The 22629-nt window shown below is 40.3% G+C and overlaps 1 protein-coding gene and 1 non-coding gene across 10 annotated transcripts in view; one reads left to right on the top strand and one right to left on the bottom strand.

The window, feature by feature from the left end:
• DLGAP1 (DLG associated protein 1) overlaps positions 1–22629 on the bottom strand; it is a 307180-nt gene that overhangs the window by 22576 nt on the left and 261975 nt on the right. For all 9 annotated transcript variants that reach the window (XM_028524050.2, XM_028524049.2, XM_028524053.2 and 6 more), the window contains one exon: positions 4560–4981. In XM_028524050.2, the coding sequence (XP_028379851.1) occupies positions 4560–4981 (422 nt within the window). The remainder of the gene's footprint in view (positions 1–4559; positions 4982–22629) is intronic.
• Positions 10333–10521, top strand: LOC114507202. Its single transcript, XR_003685465.1, has one exon. It is a non-coding gene; the product is annotated as a U2 spliceosomal RNA (small nuclear RNA).

The following is a 22629-nucleotide window of genomic DNA, read 5'->3' on the forward strand; positions in this document are numbered from 1 at the left end:
CAATTCAGAGAGACATCAGGTGCATTCAGCAAACATTTTAAAAGGTTATAAAACTGGGATAATTATGGTGGCTCACAAACTAAATTAGGTATGGTGGGAATTTGCCTTTCTCTCCCTGTGTCCTCCTTATCCTCCCATGAACACTTTGAAGACTAGCTCTCATGAGAGAGACTTGTCCAGGAGCCATCTCTGTCGTGTACCCTGAAGAGAGGCCCTCCTTGCATGGGACCCAAAGAGCACAGGAGCTGGCTTGAGCAAGAGATAGGCACAGCTGTCCTTGACCCATGTATCAAAGCTACTTTTCTGGGTGTACACAGGAATTTTTGTGAAAGCTGGTTACTTTGAAATCGGCTATGTTTGTCAAACAGGACTGACCTCTCTTCCTTACCGCCCTTCTTTTGAAAAAAAAAAAAAGAAAAGAAAAGGTTAAATTAGAGATTTAGTAAAACAGAAATCCTGTGCAAGTCCAGGCCGAGTTATCAGAACAGAATTTGGTTGCCAAGAAGCCAGGGAGAATTATGTAGAAAGAGCTTTAGAGGACAGCACCAAGCAACATATAAAGTATCATTATCTTGTCAAATGTTATTCATGTCGTATCTGTTCCATGAGACACTTCTGTGTTCTGTGACCTTGGACAAGATACGGCCTGAGAGCTGTTTTCAGGGCAAATAAAACAACACCTGTCAAACTCTAGCCCACAGGCGGGGGTATTGTAAGGACAAGATGAATATTCCTTTGTGTGCTTATATTCTCCCTTCACACGGGAGACATTTGCTCAAGCTTTCTGGTCAGACCCTAACTTGGATTTGCCTCATAGAAACTGATGATTCTTAGCCCTGGGCATGTGAGTTTACCTCTGCAATGTGTAGGTCTCAAATGCTAGTAGATTGGAGCTGTTTTTTGTACATCCCAGAGCAGATAACATAGAGAAGGCCTTCGAGTGCTGGCAGGATAGAATCACATCTCCAAGGATGAAAGGGCTCGTCTAGACCATCCCGCTCACAAACACACAGTCCTTTCTACTGTTTCTGTGGCAGGTGCTCCTCTCTCTCTCTGCCAAATCCTTGCTCTGATGAGAAGGGCTCATCGCTTCACAAGGGTATGCCCCTTCCATCTTTTGGCAAAAGTAATTGCTAGTTACTTATTGAGAATTTTTTAGCTCCTTAGGAAGAAATGTTTTGTTAGGTAAAATACTTTCATAAAACAGAATTTCAAAAGTATTTACTGATCCTCTGCTATGTGCTAGCAAATTTGAAGAGGAATGAGACAAGAATAATTTCTGTCCTCAGAGAGCTCACTTTTCAGTGGAGGACAGTGATACACAGGTTATCATAAAATTGTGTTGGAAATACCTCAGAGAGAAACATATGGACAAGTACAGAAAACACTAGGGAAACACACTCTATTCAGCCTGAGGGGGGAGGCATTCCACAAAGACTTCTAGAAAGTGAAGCCCAGGCTGAGACTTGAAGGAAGAGCCATATATTATAAAGTAGTTGGACTTATATAAATAGATATTACTAATTTGGATCAGTTTTGTACATTTTTAAAAAGCATGGGTAAAGGGCATTTTCCTCTAAATTTTGTGTCAGCAGTTAGATCTAAAATTATAAAATTATTTTTAAAATAATACTTGGGACTTTTCACTATAGACCATTAGCTTTCAAACTGTATTCTAGGTGTCCTGAAATTTGGGGGCAGGAGGATGGGCGTGTTTGTAGGTGGCTTGTCTGGGGTAGTGGGAGCTGCACAGGCAGGACTCCAGACCCTCACCAGGAGTGCTTCACTGTTCCTCCTGTTACATTTAGGGATGTTGTGTGTATTTTTTAAAATATTTTATTTATTTATTTTTAGAGAGAGGGGAAGGGAGGGAGAAAGAGAGGGAGAGAAACATCAATGCATGGTTGCCTCTCATGCGCTCCCATCTGGGGACCTGGCCAGCAACCCAGGCATGTGCCCTGACTGGGAATTGAACTGGTGACTCTTTGGCTTGCAGGCCAGCATGCAATACACTGAGCCACACTAGCCAGGGCTGTTGAGTGTACTTTTCTTAAAAAATTAGAAATGGGGGTTCTGATATTAAAATATATTTCAAACTACAAAAGCAGATAACTCCCCATGAAGAAAGTTTCATTACATACCTATCATCTAAGGCTAATTTACTCAGATGGGTACTTTTAAGCAAATTACCAAAAATATTCCCACCCCTAGTTATCTTGGCTTGTTCTAACAACCACAACCTTAGCACCTCTCCCCCAACCCCCTGCCCAGGCAGCAACCTTGTAAAATAGAGGTAGATCTGAGAAAATTCATCACTATTCTGAAGAAAACACCCTCACGAGTGTGGTTTATTAATGGTGGGACAGTGGCACCTTCACGTACAAAGACAGGTCCTGTTGAAAGCCAGCAAGGGAGGTAGAATGGGTCCCAAAGTAATGAATTCAGTAGATTAAAATCTAAAAGTTTGTTCTGTTGAGCAGCACTCAAAGGCCATTGCCCCTGAGACATCGATTTTTCCCTAGGAAAATCTAGTAAACTTTGGGTATGTCCACAAGGAGAAAAGACAATAAGAAGCAACTGTTAAGACTTTCTTAACTTTCTTACTGAAACCTGTCCCTGCCCACTGCTCCTGCTGGTGCCTCATTCACCTGTTACAAGAGCAAAAAACTAAATCTGCGTGTGGATACACACTCAAGTGAGCCTGCAGTGGCACCAATTTTTAGGAGCAAGTGTCAAGGAGATTTATTTTTCCACTGCTAAGTTGTTTGCACTCATAATATGAAAGAAGCAAAGGAATGTTACAGAAACCCATTTATAGGTTTTTCAACCTGCTCATAAAGCTAACAACTATGCCAGTCAGCTAGTTGGTAGGGTCCAAGCAGAAGGAAGGAGCAGAGAGGAAAGATCTGAGGATGAAAGTGGACACAGTGAGAAAATCCCATAACCTGCTCTTATTTCCCAGACTTAGTTTTCATCAAAACCTTTTTCCTTTATAGAAAATTCAGCCCTGGCTGGTATGGCTCAATGGACTGAACACTGGAATGTGAAGCAAAGGGTCGCCGGTTCGATTGCCAGTCGGGCACATGCCTGGGTTGTGGGCCAGAACCCCAGTAGGGCGCATGTGAAGGGCAACCACACATTGATGTTTCCCTCCCTCTCTATCTCTCTTCTTTCTTCTTTTTCTAAAAATAAATAAATAAAATCCTTAAAAAATAAAAATTAAAAAAAAAGAAAATTCACTGGTCCTTGACATAATGAGCTTGGTTTACTTACTAAGTCTTTGTAACATGGTTTATAGTATAGTAGGCTCTGGGTCAAGTTATTAAGAAATTATTAGTACTTTTGTTAGAAATCATAGTGTGTGATGGTTATGTAAAAAAAAAAAGTCCTCAGTGTGAGTGACAAACCTAGTGAAGTGACATGATGCCTTAGATTTTTTTAAAAGAGACTTTGGCAAAAATAACAGTAAGTGGGGGGTATACAAGAAAAGACTAGTCAAGTGTTAAACTTCATGATGGGTACATGGGGGTTCATTGTACTGAATTTTCTACTTGTGTGCATGTTTTAAAACTTTCATAGTAAAACGTCAAATATTGATTTCAAAACTAGGTCTAAAAAGCCACGCCAGCACAACACTCTTCTAGGCGGCTCCTGCACAAAGACGAAGGCAGCCTACCGCTCCATTTCTTTGATTAAAAAATGTCACTGGGTGGAAGACCCACCATTCATTTAATATTAGTGTTTTAGAAGAAAATAAACACACCGCATTAGAATACACTCCGAGTGTAAACTACATTGAATTTCAGAATTGTTGAAGATCTGCAAAAGGTGCCTCAAAATTATGATAATCTGCTAATTTTTGTTTGTCAATTTTTAATAGGAGTTGTTGTTGCCAAAAGGCCAAGTTTAAAAATAATGATGTGCTAGGTCTCCATTATTTATTTATTCATCATATTTTATTTTATCATTTATTTTAAAGCATTAATTTGGAATATGTGTTAATTTAACGGCTGAAGATTTGCCTTCCCTAAAACATAAGGAAGAAACTGCATGCACAGAAGGCTTAAGAATGTATATAAGCGTGGGCCTCCTACTGGCCTATAGATTACTAGCTTGTTTTAATATTGTATGTTAATGAAAGTAATAAAAGTAAAAGATTATAAATGCCCAATGCACATGTATCTGTGATCCTTGAAACTAGTTAAAATTACCATTACTTTCCTGAGAATTAGCACCCCTTCAGTAACATCTTGGGGAAGAGGAATCATATTAGGGACAAGAAGCCACTCCTATGCTGAGTTTGGTATTTTTCAGAGGGAAAAAGATCCAGAGCTAGCGAAGATGAAACTAGTGCTCCTATTTTTATTGTGCAGCGCAGGGGCGTCTGTCTGGATGCCGTTGCAATGGCCCAGCTCTCCCGCACGTTCTGGTTGTGGTAGGGTTGGACCGCAGGGCTATACCAAGTGCAACTGACGAGGAAGAACCACGAAGTCTAGAGACACAAGGTTAGCGCAGACCCCAGGGCTGCGTGTACAGGTGTGCACAGCTGTGTTACTTACTGTCTTCAGGAAGGTTGTTTTCCCGCTCTTCTCTCTCCATCTGCTGGCACCACCCTTCCATGCGGTCTCGTTCTGCCTGGAGAAGCTTCAGAAACCAGTGGCCATCCCGGTGGCACACTGACCTTTGAACAGCCTCCATGGGGTCTTCAGTGATTGAGTCAATCCAGGGATCCGGGGGAGGCAGAATCGAAGGGTCAAAATCCGCATCGAAGTCATCGTCAGCTGCGCAGGCGTGGTAATGGTTTCCTGAGCCCTGAATGCTGACAGTGGAGGTGCTGGCATCCCGGGAGAACTGTCTGACGGCTGGGCCCGGGCATGAATTGTCCTCTATAGACTCCAGAGAGTTTTCTAGATTATCATGGAAGTCCAGGTCAGCCTGCACTGCTGTCGTCACACTGTTGGATCGGGTGAATCTGCGGAAGCTTGGAGAAATAGAGAAAGGAGATTTAGTTCAAGGATATTTCTAAAAGCAATACCACTTTCTACTTTTCTTTGTGAGTGTGACAATAGGGAGTCTCATCTTCTCTGTCTGCTGAGGTAGGCCCTTTATGCAAGCATATCAATTGTCATAGCTATTAATAAAGAGCTATGTCCAATATTTGTTCAATATTAAAGCATATTTAGAGAAATTTTTAAAGTGGAGCAATGTATATAGCTATCAAAGCCAGTACAATGTCCAATATCCAACTTCCTCCCCAAATGTGGACAGCTTGAATCCTGAAATTCAGATAGGTGAGGGGTAAGGGAGCAACTCAATTACATATTATGATGAATAATTTGCCTAGTAGTGAGGGGAGGGGAACCAAACCAACCTGGGCCAAGACTATAGCGAATCCTGCAAAATCACATTTTCCTGTGGGCAGCTCTTACCAAGTAAAACTTCCTGAAGAGCAAACCAAAATATTGGTAGGTTTCATTTAAAATTAAGACTCCTAAGCCCTGGCTGGTGTAGCTCAGTGGATTGAGCGTGGGCTGGGAACCAAAGTGTCCCAGGTTCGATTCCCAGCCAGGGTACATGCCTGGGTTGCAGGCCATAACCCCCAGCAACCGCACATTGATGTTTCTCTCTCTCTTTCTCTCTCTCTCTCTCTCTCTCTCTATCTCCCTCCCTCCCTTCCCTCTCTAAAAATAAAATAAATAAAATTAAAAAAAATAAAAAATAAAATTAAGACTCCTTTTCCTGGTAAGGACTCACCTGTCTCTTAATTATATAGGTCATTGTTATTATTTGGTACAAAGCTTTTGGGGCAAAAATCAGCTCACAGTTCTAGAGTTCCCCTGTACCATTGTCCCCTGTGCCTTCAATTTCCCTTCCTACAGTCCTCCTACCAAGGTGATAAAAGACAACTTTAAGAGATTCAGTCTGAGCATCTTATGTGGACATGCCTGTCATTAGCGTTTCCCAGCCAAATGTCTCTGAAGTCTCTGGTTGACTCCTACAATGATGGTGAAGACATATGGAAGATGTAAGCGATGAGGAAAGAACAGAGGAACAGTGAAATATTTCTCAGACAAAGGGATAGGAAAGGTGTGGGTGTGGAGTAATTTAAAATACAGAGAAAAAAAAAAAAGGCGTCCCTGGCTCTTGGAACGGGCAGGAAACAATCAATATAAGCCCAGTGAAGGCAGCATCGTGTGTCTGTTACTGCATTCTGTGTTTCTTTTCTTCATTTACGTGTTGCTTTTAAGATCAGTGTTAGTTTACTTTTACTTATTTTTATCTATTTTTAGAGAGAGGGGAAGGAAGGGTAAAAGAAAGAGAAATATAGACGCGAGAAACATTGATTGGTTGCCTCTTGCACACCCCCAACTAGGGGCCTGGTCTGCAACCCAGGCATGTGCTCTGACTGGGAACTGAACTGGAGACCTTTCAGTTTGCGGGCCAGCACTCAATCCACTGAGCCACACCAGCCAGGGCACTTTTTTTTTTTATGGTAACTTCTCAATCTAATATTTTATTGTGAAAAATACATCCAATATAAAATTTACGATTTTAACCATTTTTAAGTGTACAGCTCAGTAGCATAAGTACATTATTCACATTGCTATGCAACCCTTATCATCATCTAGTTCTAAAACTTTTTCATTCTCCCTAATTGAAACTCTATACCCATTAAACAACTATAATCCATTAGAATCCCCCAGCCCCACCCAAGCTCTGGCAACCACCATTCTTTCTGTCTCTGTGAATATGACTACTTTAGGTCTCTCATATTGTTACAGGGTGCAGCCAAGAGGGAGACCCCAAATGGGCATTTGAAATGGGGTCCAGAACTCAAGGTGTCCAGGAGATTTTAAGATGTCTCCACCCCTTCCCCCACAGGTGTGAGTTGGGAGAAGGGGCACACAGAGCAAGAACATGCAGGGCAGCTTTGCAGCTAATCCATGGCATGGTCATTTAACATACCTATAGCCTTTGGCTGGTCACTTAGATATGCTAAATAGCTATGGCCATGCTCTAGGCCACGGGGATGGAAGGGGACCACCCCCCAAGATGTGACTGGGGGGGGCAGCTCCCCCGAGTTACAGCACCTGCGTGGGAGCTGGGAGAAGATTGGCTCCATGACATGGGGTCACACTTGTCCAAACCACAATGGTGACCAGAAAAGCTGGAAAAGACAGCAGACTGAGGACAAGTGTGGCCAAGTGTAGGAGGAGTCAGAAATGGGGCTGCAGAGGAAGATTGGCGCAGGGATTTAAACCCAGACACGGCAGCCATTGAGGAGAAAAGCACTCAGTTTTGGCTGAGTGGGGGGCTCCCATGGCCCTGGGAGAGAGGACCACGTGCCTTTGCCAGAGTGGGGACCCCTGCAGCTTTAGAAGGGGGAACCACCACCTGGTTTTAGCAGAGATCCCAGTGACACAGCTGAGGGTGCCAGGAACCCAGGGAGGTCTCCCAGTCAAGACGGAGTACTAACTGGGAATAACCAGAGGACTGCCTGAGCCATGGAATTCTATTTCCTTTTCTGAGATACGGTACTCTGGACTGGGCAAAGCGGGGAGGAAGGACTGTGTCTGTTTGTGGGTGTTTTTAAGGGACTTTAGGATTTTTTTTTGATGAAGACATTAGCTTACTACTTTAAGTTTGTATAGCATTAAAGAAACATTTCCATTCCTTTTCACGAATCTCTGGCATTGAGAGACATCTTTCCTCTGGCAGCGGACATAATGGACCTGGGGGCTTCTTTCAGTAATAGTATATCATCCCAAGGCCCCCCCTTGTTTGTTCTGTAACAATATAAGTGGAATCATAAAGTGTATGTCCTTTTGTGACTGCCTTATTTCCTTTAGCATAATGTCTTCGAGGTTCATCCATGTTGTAGCATGCGTCAGAATTCCCTTCCTTCTAAAGGGTGAATAATAATCCCCCCTTGTCTGTGAGGATATGTTCTAAAATCCCCAGTGGATCCCTGAAACTGTGGATAGTATTGAAACCTGTATATACGATGTTTTTTTTCCAAAATATACTGTAATAAAAGTTATGTGGATTTAGTCTCTCTCAAAATATCTTACTGTGCTGTACTCACCTTTTCACTTAAAGAAAGGACTTGACAGTGTCTTGTTGGCATATCTGAATTGCCAGCAGCACTCATCTTGTACTTCATGGCCAGTAAGTACGAAAAGGTTTACTTGAACATAAACACTGAGATGGTGGGAAGGTCAGTCTGATAATTGAGTTCACTACTGACTAATAGTCACAGAGTATGCACAGTGTGAATACAATATAAAAGGGATGATCCACTTCCAGGAGAAATGGAGTGGCATGGAGCAAGATTTTATCACACTATTCAGATGGTCATAATTTAAAACTTAAGAATTATAGACTTATGAACAAAATGGTGATGCAGGTTAATGAGCCTCCCACAACCACAACAAAATTACAACTAAACTACCAAACAATCATCATTCAGAACTGCCTGAAATCTGGCTGAATGGGAGTCTTACAACTAGGGAATTAAAGAAGCCACATTGAGACTGGTAGGAAGAGCATAGATGGAGAACAGGCTGGCCCTATATCCACGTGTGGTAGATAAAAATTGGGAGGGATATCTTGGCTACAAAGGTCCTTCCTGAGGAGCAAAGAGTTCCAACCCCACACCAGGTCCCCCACCCCGGGGTTCCAATGCCAGGAAGAGAAGTCCCCATAAAAAACAGCGGGGATTGAGGCTGAGAGAAATCGAAAGCAGTTCCACTTAAAGGGTCCGTGCACAAACCTACTCAGACTCACTCCCTCTGAGCTCCAGCACTAGGGCAGCAGCTTGAAAGCACCAGAGCAGCAGCTTGAAAGCACCAGGGACATAGGAGGAACTGAATCGTCCAGCATTAGGGCAAGAGCTGGGGGAGCAGCTCTCTCCCAGATAGAGGTGCTGGCAGAGGTCATTGTTCCTTTCCTGAGCCATTCCTCTTACACAGTGGACAGGCAGATGTCATAGTTGAGCCTCCATCAAGCTGGCTCACAATTTGCCCTGTCCTGGTGATTCTCTGACACCCCACCCCACCCAACTTTTGGGCCCACCCAAGCTGTTTCCTGTGGCTTTTCCATATGAATGACCTGTCTTGGTTCAGACTTCAGACTTTCCTATAGTCTCTCAAATAAGCAGCATTTGGTCTCAGCATACTCTGTACTTCTTGGTAAGTGGACCCAGGCCCAGCACCAGTTGTAGCCAGCCTTGGTTCACAGCTGGAACTCACCTGGACATCTCCAAGCCCAGCATAAGTAGCGGCCATCTGAAGATCACCTTATAGCTCAAGCTGGGTGGCTCTGAGCAGAACACAGCTGGTGACAGGGGTAGACTCAGTGGGAGCCAGAGCCTTGCTGAAGTAAATCCTGCCCTGGAGGGAGGGCCCCTGCACAGCTGATCCACCACTGTGGTCAGAGGTCTGTGGTCGTGGTCACATCCATTCTTTGCTATTGATTGGTCTGGGGCTAAATCCCTCCAACTGACATGCCAACAGCAATCAAGCTTCAACTACAGGAGAGGGATGTACATAGCCCACACACAGCTTGGGTGATCAAGGAGTCTGTGCTACTGAACCTTATGGGACACCTACTACATTAGGCCACTTTACCAAGACACGAAGTCAAAGGAGCTCTGATATATAGAAACAAACACAGGGAGGCTGCCAAAACAAGGAGAGAAAGAAACATGGTCCAAATTAAAGAATGGATCAAACCTCCAGAAAAAAGAGCTAAGCAAACTGGAGATAAGCAATCTCTCAGGTGCAGAGCTCAAAACACTGGTTATAAGGATGCTCAAGGAATTTAGTGAGGACCTCAAGGAACTTAGCATAAAAAAGATCCAGTCAGAAATGAAGGATACACTAATTGATATAAAGAACAATTTACAGGGAAATCACAGTAGAGTGGATAAAGCCAAGTATCATATCAATGACTTGGGACATAAGGAAGCAAAAAACAACCAATCAGAACAACAAGAAGAAAAAAGAATCCAAAAAGCCTGAGCATAGTGTAAGCAGCTTCTGGGACAACTTCAAGTATACCAACATTTGCATGATGGGAGTGCCAGAAGAAGACAGAGAGCAAGAAATTAAAAACCTATTTGGAAAATAAAATAATGACAGAAAACTTCCCTAACCTGGTAAATGAAATAGACATATAAGTCCAAGAAGTGGAGAGTCCCAAGACATAACATAATTAAAGTATAAAAGTAGACAGTATAAAAGTCTTTAATAAAGACAGAGAGAATCTTAAAAGCAGCAAGAAAAAAGCAGTTAGTTAACTACAAGGAAGCTTCCATAAGACTGTAAGCTGATCACTTCTCAGCCTTTTGCTATGATAAAGTACAGTATCTATTCTTATCAGTTTAATATCTGATATGTCCTTTATCTAAGGTCAATATATTAAGTGGAAATTTGGGATTAGGATACAGAATAGGAGCATGGTCTGTCCACTCCACACATCAACCTGGTATTGCAGTTTTTCAGGAATGGTACACACACACACAGACTGTCAGCTGAGCTTTGAATAGAAGCTTTGTAGGCCAGAAGGCTACAAACAGTCTTGGTAAGAAATTTCCAAGGATGGTAAGAAATCTCCAACCCTGGTTGGGTTGCTCAGTTAGTTAGAGCATTGTTCCAATATGCCAAGGTTATGGGTTCAATCCCAGGTCAGGGCACATATAAGAATTAACCAGTGAATGAATAAATAAGTGGAACAAGAAATTGATGTTTCTCTTTTTCCCTCTCTCTAACAACGACAACAAAAATCAACCAATAAAAAATTTTTAAATATAAAGAAAAAAAGAAATATTCAAACTGATGAAAAGCAAGGACCTACAACCAAGATTAGTCTATCCAGAAAAGCTATTAGAATTGAAGGACAGATAAAGAGCTTCCCAAACAAGAAAAAGCTAAAGTTCATCACTACCAGACCAGTATTACATGAAATGTTACAGGATCTTCTAGAAGAAGAAGAAGAAAGGAGAAGGAGAAAGATAGAAAATATAAACAATAAAATGGCAATAAATACATGTTTATCGACAATTGAATCTAAAAAAAACAAAATAAATGAACAAGCAGAACAGAAACAGACTCATAGATACAGAAAACATTTTGACAGAAATCTTATGAGAGGGCTGCTGGGAAATAGGTGAAAAGGTGAAGGGGTCAACAAGTACTAACTGGTAGTTACAGAATAGACATGGGGATGCAAAGCACAGCATAGGGAATATAATCAATAATATTCTAATAACTATGTATGGTGTCAAATGGTTACAAAATTTATCAGGGTAATAAATAACTTAGTAAGTTATACGATGTCTAAGCACTGGAGTGTACACCTGAAACTAATACAATAATGTATGTAAACTGTAATTGGAAAATAAAATGATTTTAAAAGGGATAAAACTTATGAATTGTTTATTTCTGGAATTTTCCATTTAATGCTTTTGGACATGGTTGACTACTGGTAACTAAAACCTCTAAAAGCAAATATCAAATAATGGGGACTATTGTATGTGCATACCATGTTTTGTTTATCTCTTGATGGACTCTTGGGTTGCTTCTACTCTCTGGCTATTGTGAATAATTCTGTTATAAACATGGGTGTAGAGCCCTGGCTGGTGTGGCTCAGTGTAATGAGTGTGGGCCTGCGAACCATGGAGTTGCCAGTTCAATTCCCAGTCAGGGCACATGCCTGGGTTGCAGGCCAGGTCCTCAGTGGGGGGCGCACGAGGGGCAATCACATGTTCATGTTTCTCTCCCTCTGTTTCTCCTTCTCTTCTCCCTCTATTTAAATATAAATAAATAAAATCTTTAAAAAATGGGTGTAGAAATATCTCTTTGAGACTCTGCTCACTTCTTTTTGGTATACATACCCTGAAGCAGAACTACTAAATTATATGGTAACTTGTTTTTAATTTTTGAGGCACTGCCATACTGGTCTCCAGGGCAGATACACTGTTTCATATTCCCATCGACAGTGCATAAGGGGTCCAATTTCTCCACATCCTTCTCAACATTTATTCTGTCTTTTTTTTTAATATTAGCAATTTTATTGTGTGGGAGGTGGTACATTTTCTTGACCAGTTCATGATTATGCCATTTTAAGGTTGCTTATTTGCCCATCGATTTTCAGTTACTGCTTCATGTTCCATAGTGCCAGCCTTAAAGGATAGTGCACTAAACAACGTCCATACAACATTTAATAAACCAGATATGTTTCTTAACTTTTCTGGAACATGCATTAAAAGCCAATTAAGACTAATATACTGGTCCATCAAAAATGAAGAATACCAGAACAAAACTGCTAAATAGTTATTTGCAAGACCACAGAAAGCCTGGAAGTCACCAAACAAAGAGAGACCAATAATTTCCATAAATCAAAATTTTCCCCTAGACAATAAATATGTAGTAAAAAAAAGTAGCTGCATTATTGATCTGTGTTAGTTATTTGGGGTGGCCAAATGATCAAATGTATTATTCACTTTATGAAAACAGAACAGACAAAACTCGCCTGTTTCACTGTTTGCTATTTTCAAGAAATTACTGCTGTTGAATGCATTATACCTGGTCATTTTATAAGTTTTAAACTCTCAAATGGGCCATTAAAAACATCACAGAGTATGAAAATTTGAAAGCAATGTTACAGATCTCTTGTACTAGCAGTGGTGGTAGTAAGCCATTCTATATTTTTGTTCATCCTCAAAATGCTAATGTCATGTCCTGAAGCTGAGCTTTCTCTCCAGCTGCCTATGTGTGCATTGGATGGCTCTCTCTGCAATGGTTGACATTCTGGCTGTTCTACTAACACAAAATCCCAACTATGAAAAAACACTAGGCTCCACTCTCCAAGATCAAGTACTGCCAGAGGCATTACATTTCCAGACTTAAAGACGGACTAGTAGTGCCTTATTGTTTTCAACTGGAGCAAACTTGCCAGAGACAGAGTCTGTTTCACATACAAAACAGGACGACCTACTTTCCTGTGCCTCTGTTTTTATCTACACAAAGCTGTACCACCAGCATTCCTGACTGAAGGCTCCTGGCTATGAATCTCGTAAAATATCCACCTTCTTAAGAAAAATTACTTGGCAGTAGATTAGTAGAAGTTTGCAGGTTAGTCACCCAGAAAGAAATAAAAGTTAAGTAAAATGAAAATGGTTTGGGATTAAAAGCGGTGCCTTTGAACTCGGGCAGCCCTGTCCAGCTGCACTGTTTCTATCAATTAAGTTCCTCAAGCAAGTGCTTTCCTCCACCCAGAGCTTTCAAAGAATGTTCTGCTCCACAAAACGTTTTAAGTCTTTCATGTGCAAAGTTCCTTCTTGGTGAAGGATGTAATTGAGTTGTTTGTTGTTGTTTTAAAATTTTGATAAAAACACAGAGGGAATCACTGGATTAATTTCTGTATTTTTTAAAAGAATAGATCAGTTTCTGGTTGCTGGTAAAAATCTAAAAGCGGAACCCAGTGTCTGGCTATTTTTGAACTCACAGTTTCCAGTATTGAAGCTTCTTGGGTCCTTCATGCCCTGAAGGCACAATGTGTAATAATTACAACTTCTGAAAAAAGAACGGCCAATATTCTGGCCTAAGGAGCAAAAACCATGAAACTAAAGACTGGATCAACCAGTATGGCACACAATACCTTGTCTGTTCTGAATAGCAAGAGGAAAGTCACTTGTTAGTATTCACCTCTGCTGCTGCTTTGTGTTCCTCCTATAAAACCAGTTTGTATTTCAATTAGAGGATTTGCTGTCCCCATCCCACGACTTTTCTGTACAGCAGGTTGCAAATCAACACACGGATGGTGAATCTGAGAGGCCCATTCTCATCTGCCCTGTCTGATGGGCCTGTCCAAACAAAATAAGACATGAACAAAAACTAAGCACAGATGTTATCTTTAGAATACACATGCTTTGGACCTGCAAGGCATTCCACTATGTGAGACTCAAGTCATAAAATTATCTTAATGAAACTACCTCAGTCATTCTGTTACAGAATCCTCCAGCTTCTGGTGATCTCCTTTATCCCTCTCATTCACATAATGGTTGTTTTTCAGGGCTAAATCTAGTTTCAAAGGGAGGAACACTAGTCCTGTGCTGTTCTTTGTAGGGGACTTCAGATATTTTCCACTAAGCCTTCTGTCAAGACTGAATATTTGTGGGATCTCAAAATGTTACTCTTCAAAAATGCAATCATCCTGGTATTTTGTGAAATGGCACCCTTTCACTGATGTGAAAACCCAAGACATCTTCTTATATAAAATAAAAGAGGTCAAAAGAAAGGTGTGGGGGTGAGGAGACTGAGATCGAGAATTAGAACTTCCTAGAAAAGAGGTTCATGCTTTCTTGTCACATAACTTCCCAGTTAAAACAGTTTGTGGAAGAACCTAGGTGTAATGCAACCCCTCTTCACGAATTCTGTCCTTTCAACGGATTTTAAAACTACCTCAACATAAGCATCCATTGGTTATTTAAAGTCTCTTTAAGAAAAGGAAAACAGAATAGGTTTTCAACACAAAGGCTCTCTCTACGCCACATAATTGTAATATATTTGTCAAATAAAAAAAGGGAAGAAATGGAAAATAACCACAGTGGACTTGTTATCATCTGATAGCTTCAGAGAGGGCCCAGCATTGTTGCCAGCCTCCTTTTGGTACCAGCTGGGCAAGTGCTGGTGCAGTGATGAGGTGTCACTGTAAAAACCTTGCTTAGAAGTCTCAGCAGAACATCTGTGCAGCAGGAGGAAGTGCTTTCCCTCAGCGACCAGGATATTAGGTCACTCCTTGACTATTGCCCTCAGGTAACTAAAAGCCTGACAGGTCTCACTCACAATTCTTTTTTATTGTGGTCATATTTTGGGGTCAAATGAAGGCCATAGGCCTGTGAGTTAAATGCTTGGTTCTCTTTTTGTAAATTAAATTATCTTGAAAAACATGTAAAAAAAGAAATAAGGAGAGGGAGGTAGAAAAGACAGAAAGACGGAAGGAAGGAAGGAAGGAAGGAAGGAAGGAAGGAAGGAAGGAAGGAAGGGAAGGAGGAAGGAAGGAAGGAAAGGAAAGAGTGTATGAGGCATATCAGGAATTATGCCAAGTTTCCGGCTTTTGAAGTTTGAAACACAATGAATGCCACACCTTTAAAACTAAGGTATACTGTAAGGAACTATTTGGCTAGATCATGGCATTGTTACCTTGGCAAAGAAAAGAGGTTGTTTGCCAAATATAAAATCAATAGTGGGTACTAGACTATGCAGTACTCCAAGCAGACTGTGAGGAGTGGGGGTTGATCCAAAGCTTCTGAGTTGGCAAAGGAGGTATGTTTTTTGACTGCCAAAGGTCTTTCCAAGTCTGTGTTCCCTGAATTGGCTGTCAGAAAATGCTGTCTCAATTTTGGCTTTTTGTTTTAATGTCCTGCTTAGTTGAAAAAGCACAAATTACTAGAAGCCCAAAGTTTACATACTTAAGTCACTGGCAATAAAAAAGATCATTTATAGTAGTTGACATTTGATAAAAGGGAAGACAATGCTATCTACCTCTCCACACACTTGTTCCACCCAGTTATAAGGCCATAAACTTGAATGTGTGAGGCAAGGACGATTTTTAAAACCCAGAGTTTTATAGAAATAGAAGTAATTTAGGTGATGAAAGTATAATAATCTCATTCACTGAGGCATTTGTTTCTAGAAATGGAGAGTAGCACTCAGAATAGATGTCCAGCACCTTCCTCCAACCCCTGTACCTCAATGTGTGCACTCGCGACTTGCTGAAATGTAGGTGTCATTCTCAAGCATATTTTGATGTCAGCGTCACCCACACCCCACCCGACCCCACGCCAGCATTAAGTGTCTCCTGGGGGTCTAAGCACTATTATGTAATATACAAAAGGTATACAAGGAGAGAAGGAGATGGCTCCACCAACTGGAGATAAGAAAGACTGGAGGCTTTTATGCAAATCAGCAAAATATCCATCTGCTCCCATTCCCATCACATCAATATAAATGAAGGGATCTTGGCTTTCCCTTGCATACACACACCTCCCAACACACAAATCCTACTGCAGACATTCACTGTTACCTACTTTCACCTATTTCACAGGGAATGGTATGGGTGAGGGAGTTGATGAAGGAAGAAAAGAAGTCACAGACTGATTTACTAGATCTACTACCCATTTATTCTAGTTAAAGTTTTCTTCTCTAATTTTCTGGATGCTGAAAGCAAATTGTCATTATTGTACCACAATATCTCACACAGATGATCTCTAGATAAAGATCCCAGGCAGTTAAGCAGTCCTTTATAAAGACATGGATGAAAATATTAAATATATATACACCAAAAAAATGACATTCTGGAGTTTCCTTTCTAGAAAATTGCTGTAAGACCTCTAAAAACAGATCTCGGTTTGTTCATTTGACAATGTTAACAAACAACCCAAAAGTATATAATTTCAAAACTTCTGCCTTCCCTTAATACTTTTAGTTGTGAAAATAAAAAATCATTGCTTTATAAGTTTTTCCAAAATATATTAGAAATATCTAACCTTATGAAAGCTGAGTTGTGATCTAGTTCACACACAAGAGATAAGTGCAGCTCACACCTCTTGTGGCTGAACTAGAAATTGTGACAGCAATACGGAAACATGAGGAAGATGGCAACGACAGGAGACTGGGCCTGGACCTCAGCTAAAAATCTCCATCCATGCATAATCTCACTGAGAATTGAGGAAACCCTGTTGGAATATTGAATCAGCGAACTTACACCAAAAAAAGGTTCTAATGTTAACTGTATCCAATTCTCACATCTAGAGACAGAAAGGTGAATCCATTTTCAACTCAAATTTCTTGACTAGAATGCTCCTTTTCATCCATCCTCCTGTGACTACAATACACTTCATGACCTTCCAAGTGAGACAGTGCTACATAACAGGACTTGCCCCCATTATAGGCCAGATAAAATCTATATGGATGACTTCTGCTTCTGGCCAAAATGGGGTAAGAATGACTCAATTTACTCTTCTATCTGAAACAACTCAAAAAACTGCCAAAATATACGAAACAACTGCTTTTAAACCATTGGACATCAGAAAATAAAAATTGTGGGACAGATGAAGTCTATGATTGCCTCTCATCATTGACTGGGGAAAGGGGGACCACAGCACAGGGAGTGGTGCCCCTTGTGGAGCCAGTGGTCTCCCTGACTTGAGGAAACATCACTGGTGGTTTGAGGAAGGCAGTGCAGCTGGAGCTTGCAAGGCAGAGTGTGGCAGAGGCCAGAACTGTACAGAGAAAACACCAGAGATCTGCACCGGGTCCCGATGGAGCATTCACTGCGTTCAGTGCATGGGGAATCTTCACTCCTCTTTGAAAGAAAAATCTGATGAGTTACAGTGCTATATGCAGCAGAAGGACGTTTTTTAAATGATGACAAAAGAATGACTTTTTCAATGCCCCAAAACTGAAAGCACTCATCATGAGTAGAGATGCACTATAAGAATGGTTTTAAAAAACTTCTTCAAGCAGAAGGAAAATGATGCGAGATAGAATATGTAAGGGAATGAAGAACACTGGAAATCATAACTTTGTGGGTAAATATGAGACTTACATTCTTATTATTTAAATTTAAAGATAATTAAATCCAAAGATAATTTCAGTTATGAGAAGATGCTTGAACCAATTGAGTCACACTGGCCAGGGCTAAAATGATATTAAAGGAATATTATGAATAACTTTATACCAATACTTTAGATAACTTAGACAAATTAGACAAGTTCCTTGAAAGACAGAAATACTAAGACTCAGGCAATAAGAAATCAATGATCCAGCCTTAGCTGGTGTGGCTCAGTGGATTGAGCTCTGGCCTGCGAACAAAAAGGTCGCTGGTTGGGTGCCCTGTCAGGGCACATGCCTGGGTTGTGGGTTAGGTTCCCAGTTGGGAGCGTGCCAAAGGCAACAAATTGATGTTTCTCTTATACATTTATGTCTCTGTCCTTCTCTTTCTCCCTCCCCTCTCCTCACTCTGAAAATTAATAAACAAAATCAATTAAAAAAAGAAATCAATGATCTGAATAGTCCTCTATTAAAGAAATTGAATTTGTAGTAAAAAATTTTCCCACATGACCCTGACCCGTGTGGCTCAGTTTGTTGAGCATCATCCAGCAAAGTGAAAGGTTGCCGGTTTGGTTCCCAGTCAGGGTACATTCCTGGGTTGCAGGCCTGGTCTCCTGTTGGGGCACGTGTGAGAAGCGACTGATCGATGTTGCTCTCACACATTGATGTTTTTTTCCCTCTCTTTCTCCCTCCCCTCCCCTCTCTCTTAAACGACAACAACAACAATAACAAAGAAAAAAATTTACCACATGTGTATGAGATTGCTGTTTACAATGATAAAAATATTTTGGAACTAGAAAGTGGTGATGGTAGCATAATATTGTAAATTTCTTAATGCTACTTAATTTTATGCTTAAAATGGTAAGTTTTATGTTATATGTACTTTACCATAATTTTAAAATATCAATCAATGCAATCCATCATATTGACAGACTAAAATGAAAACCTTGTGACTTCTCAATACATGCAAAAAGAAGCATTTGACAAAATCCAACATCAATTCCTGATCATAACTCTCAAAAACTAGGAATAGAAAGGAACTTTCTCAAGTAAATAAAAGGCATCTACAAAAAACCTAAAGCTCACCTAAGACTTAATGCCTTTTGTGGGTTCTGAAATTTAAATCAAATTACATCTTGGATTTCTGCATCAATGGCTTTAGATTCAGTTTCTCTGATCAGCTAAGTAGGTTATCACTTGTCTATCTGCCTTCCAGCTTTCAAAGTTGGCTCTGTGTGTATGTTTTCCCTCTCCTGTTCTCTTCATCCTTGGCAATGTGTGCCAAAACAGAAGAGAAATCCTTTTACTATTATGTAGTTTCAGAAGGGCTCAGAGATATTGTAGACATGTGTATTTTTTCATTATTTTGAATCAAAAGTCAATCTAGAAATAATGTAGCTATTCAACAACAGAAGAAAGGGGAAGCAAATTATGGTCCATCTATATTTTAAAATATGGCATAGTCATTAAAAGAAGTATTTGTTATAAATTTTTAATAATGAGAAAGCCTTTTCTATAATGTTAGTTGGTTTTTAAAATATTACTAAATTTTGTACAGAGGATGATTCCAACAACCTTTGAAATTTCCTGGAAATGCAACCACTATTGAAAATAGTATGGAGTTTCCTCAAAATATTAAAAACGGAATTGCGTTACACTCACCAATGACACTTCTGGTTATTTATACCCAAAAACTAATTCAAAAGAATATATGCACTCCTATGTTCATTGCAGCATTATTTACAATAGCCAAGATATGGAAGCAGACCAAGTAACCATCAACAGACAAGTGTATAAAAAAGCGGCAACTTCCAGCCAAGATGGAGGTATAGGTAGATACACTTTGCCTCCTTGCACAACCAAAAGAAGAACAAAGACAGATGTAAAAACAAAAAATAACCAGGACTGCCAGAAAATTGAACTGTATGGAAGGCTGGCAACTAAGGAGTTAAAGAAGAAATATTTATCAAGACTGATAGGAGGGGTGGAGATGGGCAGCTGGGTGGAGAGGACTCTTGGCAAGGTGAGGAGGCAGCTGGAGGACTGGGCAGTCCCACATTTATGTGCGGATAAACCGGAAGGAACAACTGGGGACTGAGATAGACTGTACAACCCAGGGTTCCAGTGCAGGGAAATAAAGCCTCTAAACCTCCGGCTGAAAAAATCCTTTGGGGGTTGAGGCCACAGGAGAAACTCTCAGCCTCACAAGAGAGTGCATTGGAGAGACCCACAGGGTCCTAGAACTGACACAAGCCCACCCACCTGGGAATCAGCACCAGAAGGGCCCAATTTGCTTGTGGGTAGCCGGAGAAGTGACTGAAAACCGGCCAAGAGCTGAACAAGTGGCAACCCACATACAGTGTCACATAGAAGTGAAATGGGTTGCCCTGCCTTGGTAAACACCTAAGGCTCCACCCCTTACTACATAACAAGCAAACCAGACAAAAAAATATGGTCTAAATGAAAGAACAGATCAAAGCCCCAGAAAAATACAACTAAGTGATAAAGAGATAGCCAACCTATCAGATGCAGAGTTCAAAACACCAGCAATCAGGTTGCTCACAGAATTGGTTGAACATGGTTGCAAAATAGAGGAAAAAGTGAAGGCTATGAACCATGAAATAAAGGAAAACCAACAGTACAGGGAACCAACAGTGACAGGAAGGAAACTAGGACTCAAATCAATGGTTTGGAGCAGAAGGAAGAAATAAGCATTTAACCAGAACAGAATGAAGAAATAAGAATTCAAAAAAATGAGGAGAAGCTTAGAAACCTCTGGGACAACTTTAAATATTCCAACATCTGAATCATAGGGGTGCCAGAAGGAGAAGAGGAAGAACAAGAAATTGAAAACTTTTTTGAAAACATAATGAAAGAGAACTTTCTAAATATGGTAAAGGAAACAGACTTCTAGGAAGTCCAGGAAGCTCAGAGAGTCCCAAAGAAGCTCGACCTAAGGAAGTACACACCAAGGCACATCATAATCACATTACCCAAAATTAAAGATAAGGAGAGAATCTTAAAAGCTGCAAGAGAAAAGGAGACAGTAACCTACAAAGGAGTTCTCATAAGACTCTCAGCTGATTTCTCAAAAGAAACCTTGCAGGCAAGAAGGGGTTAGAAAGAAGTATTCAAAGTCAGGAAAAGCAAGGACCTACATCCAAGGTTACTCTATCCAGCAAAGCTATCTTTTAGAATGGAAGGGCAGATAAAGCGCTTCCCAGATAAGGTCAAATTAAAGAAGTTCATGAACACCAAGCCCTTATTCTATGAAATGTTAAAGGGATTTATCTAAGAAAAAGAAAAAGATAAAAAATGCCAACAGTAGAATTATAATAAACTCACAACTATCAACAACTGAACCTAAAAAAACAAAAACAAAAAGAAAAACAAACTAAGCAAACAACTAGAACAGGGAGAGATTCACAGAAATAGAGATCACTTGGAGGATTATCAGTAGGGAGGGGGAGCAGGGAGAATAGAGAAAAGGAACAGGAAATAAGAAACATAATTGGTATATACAAAATAGACAAGGGGAGGTTAAGAATAGTATGGGAAATGGAGAAGCCAAAGAATGTATATGTATGACCTATGGACATGAACTAAGGTGGGGAAATGCTGGTGGGAGAGAGGTACAGGGCAGAGGGGAATAAAAGGGAGAAAAAATAGGACAACTGTAATAGCATAATCAACAAAATATATTTTAACAAAGTGATAGTACACACACACACACACACACACACACACACACACACGGAATATTACTCAGCCATGAAAAAGAATGACTTCTTATCACTGGTGACAGCATATATAAACCTAGAAGGTATTCTGTTCAGTGAAATAAGTCAGCCACAGAAAGACAAAAGTGTGATTTCACTTATATGTGAAATCAAAAATCAAAAATAAATGAACAAACAAAATGAAAAGAGAGTCATAGACACAGAAAATAGACTAGTGGATGCCAAACGGGAGGGGAAGATGGGTGAAAGAGCTGAAAGGATTAAGAAGTACAAACTGGTAGTTTCAGAATAGTCATGAGGATGTTTACAACATAGGAAATGTACTCGATAATACTGTGATAACTATGTATGGTGCCAGGTAGATACTGGAAATATCAGGGGAACACTTTGTAAAGTATATGATTGTCTAACCACTATGCTGTATATCTGAAACCAATGCATAAAATATGAAGGGAAACTGTAATTGAAAAATAAAAATTAAAAAAATAAAAAAACAAATATTACTTCAATACTATTACTAATATTATTACTTGCTTTTACTCTGTTCTCACTAGGAGTAGACACTGGACTAAGTATATTATTTTCTTATTTCATTTATCTCTTTTAACAACCTTTGGGATACATGTAATTTTTGTTCATATATTAAGATACTTGTCCAAGATCATTTAACTTCTAAGTGGAAGGTTTTATTTTATTTATTTTTATTTTTTTAAAGATTTTATTTATTTATTTTTAGAGAGGGAAGGGGGAGAGAGAGAGAGAGAGAGAGAGAAACATCAATGTGCGGTTGCTGGGGGTTATGGCCTGCAACCCAGGAATGTACCCTGGCTGGGAATCGAACCTGGGACACTTTAGTTCCCAGCCCGCGCTCAATTATTTTTTTTTAAATTTTTTAAAAATATATTTTATTGATTATGCTATTACAGTTGTCCCATTTCCCCCTTTCTCTCCCCTCCACCCTGTACCCCCTCTCCTACCCACATTCCCCCCCTTTAGTTCATGTCCATGTGTCATACTTATGAGTTCTTTAGCTTCTACGTTTCCCGTACTATTCTTGCCCTCCCCTATCTATTTTCAACCTACATTCTATGCTACTTATTCTCTATACCTTTTCCCCCTCTCTCCTCCTCCCACTCTCCTGCTGCTAACCCTCCATGTGCCCTCCATTTCTGTGGTTCTGTTCCTGTTCTAGTTGTTTACTTAGTTTCTTTTGGTTTTGCTTTAGGTGTGGTTGTTAATAATTGTGAGTTTGCTGAATAATTGTGAGTTTG

This window comes from Phyllostomus discolor, chromosome 9, assembly GCF_004126475.2.
Source record: "Phyllostomus discolor isolate MPI-MPIP mPhyDis1 chromosome 9, mPhyDis1.pri.v3, whole genome shotgun sequence".
In the NCBI taxonomy this organism is placed as follows: Eukaryota; Metazoa; Chordata; class Mammalia; order Chiroptera; family Phyllostomidae; genus Phyllostomus; species Phyllostomus discolor.